Source organism: Antennarius striatus, chromosome 13 (genome assembly GCF_040054535.1).
Source record: "Antennarius striatus isolate MH-2024 chromosome 13, ASM4005453v1, whole genome shotgun sequence".
NCBI lineage: Eukaryota > Metazoa > Chordata > Actinopteri > Lophiiformes > Antennariidae > Antennarius > Antennarius striatus.
Window position 1 is genome coordinate 21,027,764 of NC_090788.1, and position 12,791 is coordinate 21,040,554.

Genomic DNA, 12,791 nt, shown 5'->3' on the forward strand with positions numbered 1-12,791 from the left:
AAGTCTTTCTTGTTCGATGGTTCGTCTGTTGTTAACAACAGGAACAAGGCTCCCGTTGGCTCATGGATGGGTGCAAGTACAAATCATGGGTGGTATGTGGTATGTGCAACTTTAGGCCAGTTTGAAGAGATCTTCTAGTGCACATGTGTCAAACTCAAGGCCCGGGGGGCCAAATGTGGCCCTCCAAATCATTTTATGCGGCCCTCAAGAGCATAACAGGTCAGAGTGTCTAATAGTGAATGGATCAAAAGGTCAAAGTTTCCCACAATGCAGTAATTCAGCCCATTTTAAACCATTTTGAACAAACTTAATGTCCTAACTTGTGTTTGATGTTATTTTTCTTTATTGATTGATAGTTTGATCCTTGATTGATGGAGTTCTGATAAATTAAAAGGATTTATGTTATAACAGAGAAACAAACACTTTTTTTTTCTGTCTAACTGTAATGTTTGTAACTTGAATAAGTAATAAATTCAGAGTTATTTAACATTAAGCAGTAGTTACATTTATTTTACATTAAAATGAGATACAATTAGTTACATTTAGTTACTTTAGTTACTTCTGGTCCTTGGAGGACAGCCGTTATGCTGATGTGGCCCTCGGTGAGAATGAGTTTGACACGTCTGTTCTAGTGGATTATTTCTACCAGAACAGAGCGATGAGTTGAAGTAAAGGAGAAAAAGTTGTAGTGCTGTCCAAATATGAGTAGACGTGGCTGTAAATGTTGGCTTCCACATCATTCATGCCTTTTGAATGACTCTCAGGTCAAACGACACTCGGCATGTCTCTTCCTCATGAGTGAAACACGACTCGCTGTTCCAGCATGACTTTGATACGATCCTTAGCTAATTCTTTATTTTTCCATGAGCAGAACAGCTGCAGTAGCCCGATGTACACAGACTGCACATAAAGTATGTATATTAGAGCTTTCACATGTGTGCATTCTGGTGTTGAAGGTTTGCATATTTATTCAGTTTTCATGTTTTGTGGCCTCAGAAGGACAAACTGCTTCTGTTGATGTTACAAACTTTCTGAATGAGACTCTTGCATTATCTCCTTTCCATGCACAGACTGGACTTCCACCATCAATTTTTTAGCAAACTGCTTGTGTATTTTTGGGGTGATTCTGTCACAAAATTAAAAGCATGGCGCTACAAGCTGTCTCCCCACCCCCCATCTCTTCATCAGCATCAGCAGACAGAGGATGGACAATGACTTTGGACCCCCCCCCCCCCCATATGAGCCGCTGTCATTTGCTGACAAAATTTTTTCAAGGAAGAAAACAATTTTGATGAAAAAAATAAATTAAAAAAATCTCAGTAGTAATTTTTTCTTTCAGTTTTATGTGAAGGATTTTGAAGAGACTGTGAAACAACCCCCCCCCCCCCGGCTCTCTGCCGGTCGCAAACACACACACACACATGGAGTTGTTCGTTTCTAATGTGAAGATGACTGGAAAAAGAAAAAACACACATTTAATTGAATGTTCTGATTGTTCATTGTGAAGTATGTTACTTATTCTTTTCTTTTCACAATTACTTTTTTTTTTAAATGGATCTTCCAGAACAAGTGACAGACAATAGGGGATATTTCTATTTCATTTGTACACTTTGTTGTCATAATCTATTGTGTTTCAATAGGCCAATTTTGATAATTAAAACATGTAAAGGTACAGTTTGACTTTGTGATGTGAAAATTTAATGTTTCGCCCTGAACTAACAGCTGAGGGTCAAACAGGAAGTGGACATACTGTATATGGGATGTAGGTGATGTCAAAGCACGAGTAACTTTAAGTAACCAGGTAACTTTAGACGGAGTGTGATGGTCCAGGGGAGGGTGTCGGGGGGGGGTTAGCTTTAACTGATCTCTCCTTTATCTGCAGCAGCAGGATGGAGCTGAGAGAGGCTGGGAGGTGTGACGTGTTCTGGACTGATGAGGTTATGATTGTTCTACTGAGGAGAAGTCTCCATCGCTGAGCGTCACCAGGGCAACGAGACCAGAGCATTGTCCTCTAAAGACAACATTAACCCTCTGCTCCGAGCCCGCTTTTATTCAGATTACAGTGTCAGGAGTCTAAATATTGGTTTAAGTGCTCTCCCTTTCCTGTCACGTGCCCCCCCCCCCACTGGTTACCGCTCTACCCTGTGATTTAACTTACTAGGAAACGCCCATCAACACACTTTCTCACTTTTCCAGTCAGCTCCCATTGTAAGAGCTCGACAGAGCAGTCAAGCTTTTCCTGGGGCAAATGGTAATTACCCTCAGGGTGTCTGCAGCGCTGCTTTGGCTCCATTGTCCATTGTTACAGCGGGTGTGTTTACATAATTGTACACTTGTTTTCTGCTCTCCTGAAAAAGTTTCACCTCTAATTGCAGCGGTCCCTCCTCCTGCATTTAGTTTGGTGATGGGGGGCTTCAGCATAATGCTGTGTGATGTAAGCAGATAACATGTGAGCTGATATTTAGTGTGGATGAGGACACAATCCTTTAAGAATTATAAAAAATTTGAATTATTGTGATCTTTATATTTGTTTCATTGTAACCTTATTTGTAATCTTCCAGATACGTTTACAGGTCCAGAACAGGAATACGAAAGGAAAAAATTAGGACCCAAATGCAGAACACCAGCACAGAAATCTTCTTCAGAAATCAATAAATTTTTAAATTTATCTATTTATCTTTAAATATATCTATCCATCTAAAGCCAATAAATCAACAGCATGGACAGAAGCACAAAAACAACCGGAAAAGAACCAAAGGCTCAGACGACCTTTAAAGCCTCAGGTTAATCAGTCCAATCAGGAACAGGTGGGGAGAAGAGGCTCCGCCCACAAGTTCGGCCCCACCTCCTGCCACACCTCCTTTCCACAGCAGAGGAACAGAGCACCAGCACCGAACCATGACATACTGTATATATATATATATATATATATATATATATATATATATATATATATATATATATATATATATATATATATATATATATATATATATATATATATATATATATATATATATATATATATATATATATATATATATATGTATATATGAGTCGACACAAACAAACATGACTACATGAGGAGTCTATTGGCAGGCATGCGGTTTGGGAATGTGATTGGTTGATGCTGGTAGGAGCCAAAGGCTGCGGGTTGTGGATTTATGGGATGGCAGAACTGGCACTGATGGACTCATGCAGTGGGAAAACATGTTAATGAGAGCATGAGAACAAATCTGATAGCTGTAAGACAGAAGAGCCCAGAGCGATGCTAATGCTGGTTCAGCTGCTGCAGAGGAGAGTGGAGTCAGGTGAGGGGATGATCCAGGTGCAGAGACTCAGGGAGTCACGCCCCCACCCACACAGAGAGGCGGAGGAAGAGTCACGGGGGAGATGAAGACGAGAGAGCACACTCTTCACGACCTACATCCGCATTAAATATGAAATATTCATAAATATTAGTCGACTATGAAAATGTTTTTCTTTGACCCTGATTGCTTATGTATTCATAAATTCATAAAATCCTTGAAAAGTACATCAAGAAAAATTCTCCCTCCTCTTTAGCTATTGACTCACATGACCCAGAAAATATTACTGACATCTTTTAATAATGTTGTGGGATGTTTTGTGCAGACAAACAAACATAAAAATGGGTGACCCTCAATCTGCTTTTACATTTTCATCCTGAACAGTTTAAATTGTGTCTGCATGCCAGGAAATATGAATAATAAACTCATAATTTATGGTGCTGGGGGATTGCTGCATGCAGTAATAGTGAGGATAATTGTTATCACTACATAATAAAAGAAACGGCAACTGTTTTCCAACACAAAAATGTGAATTCATACTTTGAAGGATTAATCTAAACAGAGATGTAGATACAGGACATACAAAACCCATGTTGGGCTTACACTATTTTCCATATTATAAGGCAAACCTTCATTAAAAAAAAAAAAAGGTTTTCATATATAAGGCACACTGGATTATAAGGCGCACCGTCAATTTTTGAAAAAATTAAAGGCTTTAAGGTGTGCCTCATAGTGCGGAAAATACTGTATTTAAAATGTTGTATGAAATATTTCAGAGCTCTTTTAATTCTGTTCACCAGATTCTCTCAGAAGGATTTTTTACTCAGCGTTTGTTTCTCCTCTGGTGCAGAATCTCATCTCGGAGGCTGAACTGCAGCAAAAATAGTCTCAGAATGACAGAGCCTGAAAAAGCCACTGGCGTTGGTTCGCTTGTTTGAAGTGGGCCCACAGCCCCCCCCTCCTGTAGTGTGGTCAGACCAAAATACACACATGTACTGTATAGGACACACACACACACACATGCACGGCCCAGCGTTGGTACTGGAGGTCTTCTGGGCATCTCCATCCTCCGTCTCCCAGATGTCGTCCCTGTAATTAGAACCGGGTCCAAGTCGGGCTGGACCAGCCCAGATCCAACCTCTCTCCCAGAGCCCCTCCCTGAATACTTAAGAGATGCGGCGCACAGAGGCTTCTGCAGCCAATCGTTTCTTCTAGTACCACCGAATTAAGCTTAGGCCTTCAAGGTAAGTCATGTTCATGATTATAACATACGACCCTGGAGGTCTTCTGTTATTACTGCTGGTCTGATCATATCAGAGTGTATTAACACCGGTCTTGCATGTGAGGTCATGAGTTTTTACTTGCAGTCACACTATCTGAGGAACAAACAGGACTGTTTTCTTATCGCTGGGCAGGTTCTCAGAATGTCCATCGCTAAGGAAGCGGCCAGGGCCATGCTATCTGATGCCCTGCTGCAGGACGGCCCCGGGGCCCGCCGGCTCAGCCACCTGGAGCTGGAGCTGCCTCTGGACAAGGTCATCAAGTTCGTGTCTGTCGGCCTCCCGCTGATGCTTGTGTCCATGGCCTTCGCACGAGAGATCTCTCTGGGTGAGCTGCTGTCTTTTCCTTTAGTCCAGGGGGGTCAAAATCATTTTCACTGAGGGCCACATCAGCATAACGGCTGTCCTCAAAGGGCCAGATGTAACGTATAAATTTAATGTAATGTAACATAAATGTAACTACTTAATGTTAAATAACTGAATTTAGTACCTATTCAACTTACAAACATTACAGTTACACAGAAAAAATATGTGGCTGCATTATGTTTTTCTGTTATAATAAATTATTTTAATTTGTTAAACCCACAGAACTCCATCAATCAAGGATCAAACTATTCAAGAAAATAAAGAAAAATAACATCAAACACAAGTTAGGACATTAACTTTGTTCACAACGTTTTTGTCAGAGTTAAAATGGGCTGAACTAATGCATTGTGGGAAATGTAGTTTTTATTCAAAGCACACTTTTGACCTATTTATTTTTAGACACTCCGATCTTTAATGTCACATATAATGATATAGAGGGCCACATTTGGCCCCCGGGCCTTGAGTTTGACGCGTGTGCTTTAGTGTCATTCATCATCCTGATTTATGACACAACTAAACTCTATGATCTGGAGCCGCTGACTTTCTTCATTCACGACAAGTTTGTTTTAATGTTCTAAATTTCAAATCATTATTTATTTGTGGACCGTACTACGATCCTCCTGTTTGTCCTAGTGCTGTGTGTTATTTACTTCCTAGACCACAGTTAATTACATTCACAATAAGGAGAAATATTAAATATACAAATATACAGATATGCCCAACATTTTAGTAATCATTTTGTTTTCAGTCCTCAGACATGAAACTACAACAGGAAACCAAAGACTAGAGGAATGACAATAAGAGCTGTAATTACGCAGCACTCGCCTTAAAGTTATGATGCTGTGAAACAATTGAACGCCTCTCATGAGGAAGACGTTCAGGTCTGACTCCATCAGGATGCCTCAGCAGAGAAGACCTCTAGAAGAGTAATGATAGCACAAAATTAGTGAAAACACAAAACGACAACGGCTCCAGCTCTAAAGTTTATTGCGCTGCTTTCATGTCCCGCTAAGGCGTAGCAGACAAAGATAAAAACATGTTTCTAACAAAAACTGCACTCTGTGGAGTTTATACCTCCAAAGACGCCGAATAATCACATGTCTGCTTCACTTGTCTGACCCGTGTTTCACCCCCCTGGAAGTTCTTGGAATAAAAAAAAAAAAAAGATATACAGTATATATAAAAACCTCTTTCCTGGACCAAACATCTGCCAAGTTTCATAGAAATGTACTTTTAGTGTATAAAACAGCACATGAGAAAACCAGCCAACAGAAGAACACACAGACACAGCTTCTGGTGTAAAGTGACCTTCAGAGGTAACCAGGAAACACGAGGGAAAGGCTTAGAAAGTAAGGATTTGTTTAGATACTCCAGCAAACAGATGAACAGTCAATGAGTGAAACGACTTTCACCGGCGCTGTTAATAAAAACATGTTTTTTGCAGATATTCACGGTTTTTCTTTCCACCCGTCAGTCTAAAGTCGACGTGGCGTCATTAGAGCCAGACGGGCTTCTGCTGAGGAGGACTTTTAACTAAACATCATCTCCTCTGAGCTGGTCTGCAATCAGCCCACTGCTCCTGATGCTAATTGCTATGGGGGTGGGGGGGTGATTGAGAACAGCATCCAGGAACTTGCACGATGTAATTACAAGGCAAAGTTTTTCCACTCTCTGAGTTAAATACGAGGATACGTTGATTAAACGGAGGTGGGGGTGGTGGTGTGTGTGTGTGTGTGTGTGTGGGGGGGGGGTGTTCACGGCTCAACTGATGATCTTGGCTGGTTATCTGCTGGGTTGTCAGTTCCACATCAGTGTGTGATCGCTCTGCTTCAGCTGCACCTGGACTCTCAGCCAAGAATCCTTACTGACAAATAAAAAATAAAAGAAGTGGGGGGGTGAGCTGCCAGTGGTAATGGTGGAGTGGGAGTAGCAAATGGGAGCAGTGGCAGATATTTAGGTTCCCCCTTTGTGCCAAATAACTGACGGGGGTGGGGGAGACGAGCGGGGGAACATTTAACAAGATTTCATGAAAAGAGCATATGAGAAGCCACAGGCTGTTGTTTTGTAGCCGATGCACAAGAAAAGCACAGTGGAAACACGAAGCTGTTTGGGAACACGACCTGTCAGTTAGTGTTGGAACCACAGAACTGAGGCAGGTCATGTGACGTGTTCCAGCGCGGTATCTTAAACAGAATTACGAAAAAACAACAGTTTTTCCAATTTTTCTTAAATTTGGTGGAAGGATTTGTCATGAACATGTTTACTGCTATCCTCACAGATGCAGACATAAGAAATTGTGGAAAAAAATTTATATTTAAAAAAATCTGAAGTTAACATCTTTTTTCTGTTTGCTTCAGTAATGTGGCCAAAAATAAGTTACCTGATAAGTTTTCAGCTGCAGTCAGCTGTTTGAATGATTATTATTACAATATTTTTTATATTTTCTTCTGGAGATTTCATTATGTCTGCAGCAGAATGTGTGGCAAAAGTATTCTGTGATCAGTGAATGCTTTTAGTGTGAAAGCAAAAGTTTGTTCCATGTTTGCTCCATGCAAACTTCTGCATTAGTCCAGGGACTCTGGATGGAGATTAGCTTTGACCTATGCAGGTCAGCTGGTGGACAAAAGCACACTGGATATTTGGATATTTTCCCTTAAAAATATTGAACGTATTTCCACTACATTTTGTGGAATCATGGCTGGGAAAGCTTCACACACACGTACAGACTTGGCAAAGGCATTTGCTCTTTTGAGGGTGATTCTGGTTTTCACTTTGGTCATGGGGTTCATTCACTTTACAATTAAACATTAAGAAAAAAAAGTCTTTCAAGACATGGAACCAGATTTTTACATCCGTGTTCTGTGGCTGAATGTCTGTCGATACAGGGGTTCTAAACATGTTGGGGTAATACCATCGAACACCATCGATCCTCACGATGTTTCATTCCCAATAGAGTTTCATTTCAAACCTTTATTCCTAAACCGAAGACAACCACAAGTCATATTTTGATTTTTACTTCATTTGCAATGAGTAACATACTATTGTTAAAATAAAAAAGACATGGGACACAAATAAACAAACAAACACATTTGATTTCAGTGTAAAATACAAGCTATAACATTTGTTAAAGGTCATTTTTTATAATTCATTTATTCCATGACCTTAACTGCCATAATTATAAATTAATTTATTCCATCATTACCTCAAGTGCCATAATTATATTTTAGGTGTCACTATCAACAAGTTATAACACCGCTAATTAATTACACACACACACCGGTTGTAATTGGACCATGTAATGCTGCTGGTAATGAGGTGGACTGGCAGCAGAGTTGACATTCTGACACTAAATTAGAGGAAAGCCGAGCAGATGTGAGGGTGGCTCGGAAAAAATAGACGCTCCATGTTTCTGTTGCTCTCAAACAGGCGGCACGCCCAAAGCCTCCGCCGCCCTCTGTTGGAGGGTGGAGCAGGCTGCGGGAAGCTGAATGTGGTTATATCAAGGTGAACTAAATATAAGGTGCAGTAAACTGGTTTTGGAATCACAGAGCGATTCTAAATACCAGGTTGTCACTGAGAAGTACAGCGTACCCATGTACTGAAGTGGAAATGTACAGAGTTGAGAAGGGCGTAGAGATGCTCATATGTACAGTATGTGTGGCAGTGGACCTCTAGTACTGTGTGTGTGTGTGTGTGTGTGTGTGTGTGTGTGTGTGTGTGTGTGTGTGTGTGTGTGTGTGTGTGTGTGTGTGTGTGAAGGCAAATTGTGAAATCAGGATCAAATGATGCTTCACAAAGTAATTCCCATATTAGAAGACGATGGTAACACCAATGTTTGTTAATTCTGCAGGGCCTCAGATCAGCTGTTTCCCTCCCAGCAATTTCACCATCAAGCAGGCCGGTTATGTCGACACATACTGCTGGGACTCTCTCATGCATCATGAGCTCGACAGCAATGGGAATTTTGAGGAACGCTCGCTCTGGGTACACAAAGTAAGTTCATAAATTCTGATCGGGCTTGTTTCCCTTTAATATCCACACAGAGAGGCAGAAAAACTAAATGACTGAAGCCGTGTTTATCTGATGCAAAAGTTCTGTAAGAAATGTAATGAGTATGTATGAATGAGTATGTTTATTGGCCCATTGATCAACCTGGATATAAAAGTATCTCTAATCTGGACTTGATCATTGGTGATTTATAAGATTTATACAAGGACAGTTGTACCATGAGATACAAGTTCAATCTATATGAAGACTGAGGTCCGAGTCAAATAATATTTCCCAAATAATCATTTTAATCCATTCCAGCCTTGAAAAAAAGAGCAATCTCCCTAAATCAACCAGTAGACATGCACACTTTACCTGTGTATAATCAAAATATGGACAGAGTGATGACTCGTATCTCAAATATCTCTCATGTCTAGCTGCTCGTATCTCGAGCTACTGCTGTATGTTATTGTATGTATGCTGTATGTTATTGTATGTATGTCGTATGTTAAGACTACCTCTTGTTTGTGTTGTTTCCTCTGCCCCTACCTCCCCGTCAGATGTTTCCTTACTCCCTCCTGGCCATGGCGGTGTTGATGTACCTTCCTGCTCTGATCTGGCGTCAGCTGGTGATGCCCACGCTGGGCTCAGACCTCCTCTTCATCATCGACGAACTGGACAAGTCGTATAACCGCTCCATTCGTATGGCCCAGAGTATCCTGGACATGCGGCAGAACACCAAGAACCCTCTGACATTTCAAGCTGAACTGCAACGGTGAAGAGCAATGTTCATCGTATTTTTTTGACCAAATAAAATACTTTCATGCTAATGTTTGTGTTTAAAATCACGCAGGATTTAGAGTGTTGAAATATTGGAATATCATTTATTCAATCACTTAAATTTCACATCTCCAATTATTGCCACAACAAATGAAAACAAACTGCCAGTGAAAAGTTTTTACCAACAGCAGACAGGTTATAAAAGTGTGTTTCAGTACAAAGTAAAGGAAGAGGAAGATACATCTTCCTCCTCCTCCTCTGGTCTCAGTGGAAGATAATTGGCTCTGGTAGCCAAACATAGAACGTTGTGGTTGGGTTAGATGTTAGATGTTGGGGTGTATGTAACTGACATTATTTTTGATTGCAGAGCCAAGAAGAAGCGGTACTTTGAGTACCCCCTACTGGAGAGATACATGCAGTGCAAGCAGAACTCCTACTTCCTGGTCAGCATGCTGTTCCTGAGGGGCTTCCTCCTCCTGACCTTCATGACGGCCGCCTGCCTCTACCTGGCCTACTTCCACCTGTCCGCCTTCCTGCAGGATGAATTCAGCTGCTTCGTCCGGACCGGGATGCTGCGGGATCAGAGCTGGGTCCCTGAACTGGTTCAGTGCAAAATGATTGGCCAGTTGGTTTTTCAGGTCATCAGCGTCGCCAATGGGGCCACGTATGTTCTGCTGGCTCCTATCGTCCTGTTCAGTCTGATCCGGCTGTTCGTGTGGGACACCTCCTTCATCTCCGTCTACCAGGTCCTCCCGGCGCTGGATGTCATCAACCACCGCAGGCTCACCTGCCCGCTGAACGACCTCAACGTCCTTCTGCTCTTCTTGAGAGCCAACGTGGTGCACCTGAAGTCGTACGGGCAGGTGAGAGCGCTGTGCTCGCTGGCGCCGCCGCAGGTTGGAAACAGTACTGCAGGGCAGGGTTTGAACGCGATGCTGACGCAAGAGGAGCTGGAGGAGCGAGAAGAAGCTGCGATGGAGCTGTCAGAGGAGGTGGAGGAGGCCAAAGAGGAGGGAAAGCTCACCCTGGTGGATATCATGACAATTCTAGGAGCGGCTCAGGGACGAGTGGTGAACTGCAGCGAGAAGAGGCCTCTGGTGGAGGAGAATATGAGTCTTGGTACCGTAACATTTATCTACACACTCAAACGCATCCTGCTAGCAGCTGTTTTCATTTACATCATCTGGGATGTACAAAAAATTATCAAGTGACCTCCAGATTACAGATACAGGCTCTAGAAATAGAACTGAAAGTGTTTTAAATATATAAATAAGTAACTCTCAGCTTCACCCACTGCATTCTGGGTAAGGTCATCCATCCAAATGAAAGCATTGCTCTATAATTTTCTCTCGTTTTTTGTGTTACCGCATCACTATTTCGTTCGTTTTGAACCCGATTTGAATCGTTCATATTTCTAAAGGTCTAGAAAAAGTGTTGGCAAATGGAAAATAAAGATAGAAAAGAGAGAAAGATCTGTGGTACTTCCAGCTCTAACTGCACTCTCTGTCTCTTCACAGAGCCAAACCACCAGGGGTACCATGAGTTGAAGGAGACTGCACCATTTAGTCATTATTAAGCCTTCTGCAGGCTGAATTAGTGTGATAATAATGGGCGGTTAGGGGAAAGGATGTCAAAGGTACTGTACCCACAGAGAATGCAGGCACCAATGAAAGGTTATTCTAGTCTCCAGTGGGAGAAAGAGGGATAAATATTGTAAAATGACAGAGTGAATAATTCTGGCTGGAAATGTCATTGAATAGGATTCAGCATCTCTATGTCTGCTTCAGACTTCCTGCCTTTTAGTTTTGGTCTCAAGTATTTTCAAAGAAGCCTGTGATGCTAATATTTAAAGGAGGGGAGGATGCTGGTGTGAGCGGCTGTCGTGATGATGGTGTGAGAACAAAAAGAAAGTAGGAGTGAAGCGTTTCGGTACACACAAAAAAGAAAAGAAAAGAAATGTCAGATAACAGACAAAAAAATGTTTGTCAGTAATTTTCTTCATCATGTACAGAATGGTGGTGGTGGTGGGGGGGGGTTAACGCCACTGATTTATGCTGTTTTCACCAGCATCTCTTCGGTTATTTATTTGTTTGTCTGCTTGCAGGATTACACACAAAAAAACAACTACTTGACAGATTTTGTGAACCTCGGTAGGATGGCTGGGAATGTTGTATGAAGGAACACATTACATTTTGAAGTGAATCTAAATTAAAGTTGTTTTTTCCCTCCTTACTGCAACATTACAAGATGGATTTTTAAAAAATTCTTTCCATCTGTTACCTGATGGATTCTGATGGAATTTTGGGCCAGTAACTATGGCGTAAATACAGTACATGTATGGAATTTTTTCCACTTATGTGAACAATGTGAGACTGGGCTTGTGTGATAACTTTTCAGAATTTTTATTAATCATCGATAATAATACAAGTCGCATTAGTTTTATGGGGTTGTATAAATAATTTGCTGCTGGTGTGTTGATAATTAAATTGTAAAGTATTGATGGTCTTTGGCAATGCTTTATGTTCAACTGAGGATTCTTTTTGTGTCTATACTTCCTTCATATTCACTTTATCAACAAATTAAAACAATTTTGTCACTATAAAGTTGTGTTATATTTTATGTAATTCAAGAATTCTTGTAATCCATGTAATTCAAAATAAATTAGTTTTCCGAACTGCTGTTTTGACTCTTTAACGTCATAATAATCTTTTATTGGCCTTCAGTAAATCTCACAGGTTTGACATTCTGAATTGTGCAATTTATATTTACAGTATATATTATTCAGGAACAGCAGAAATGACTGGTCTGTTTATTTACTTACATTAGCTTTAAGCTGCAAGTCCTGCTCAGACCACTTGAGTGCATCATTGAGTCACATTGGACTCAAACCGGCTGCATTTGTTTTTGCTTTTATATATTAATTTGGGGCTGCATCACAAGCGGGGTCACTGCTGGTATTTATAATTCCTGTAATCAAAACAAAGGGGAATGCAGTCTCATTCAAATCATCCTTATCAGACGTTTAGCAGGTCCAGGTTCCTCTGCCAGGGCCTGTAAACGCTGCTGCGCC

The 12,791-nt window shown here is 41.1% G+C and overlaps 1 protein-coding gene across 1 annotated transcript in view; it reads left to right on the forward strand.

Annotated features, from left to right (window-relative positions):
* The window catches only part of pknox2 (pbx/knotted 1 homeobox 2), a 76,612-nt gene extending 64,225 nt beyond the window's left edge, over positions 1-12,387 (forward strand). The window contains exons 14-19 of the mRNA XM_068330457.1: positions 4,159-4,228; positions 4,724-4,916; positions 8,805-8,947; positions 9,502-9,716; positions 10,089-10,840; positions 11,239-12,387. Of these exons, the coding sequence (XP_068186558.1) occupies positions 4,159-4,228; positions 4,724-4,916; positions 8,805-8,947; positions 9,502-9,716; positions 10,089-10,840; positions 11,239-11,297 (1,432 nt within the window). The 3' untranslated portion in view covers positions 11,298-12,387. The remainder of the gene's footprint in view (positions 1-4,158; positions 4,229-4,723; positions 4,917-8,804; positions 8,948-9,501; positions 9,717-10,088; positions 10,841-11,238) is intronic.
* The last annotated feature ends 404 nt before the right edge of the window (positions 12,388-12,791 follow it).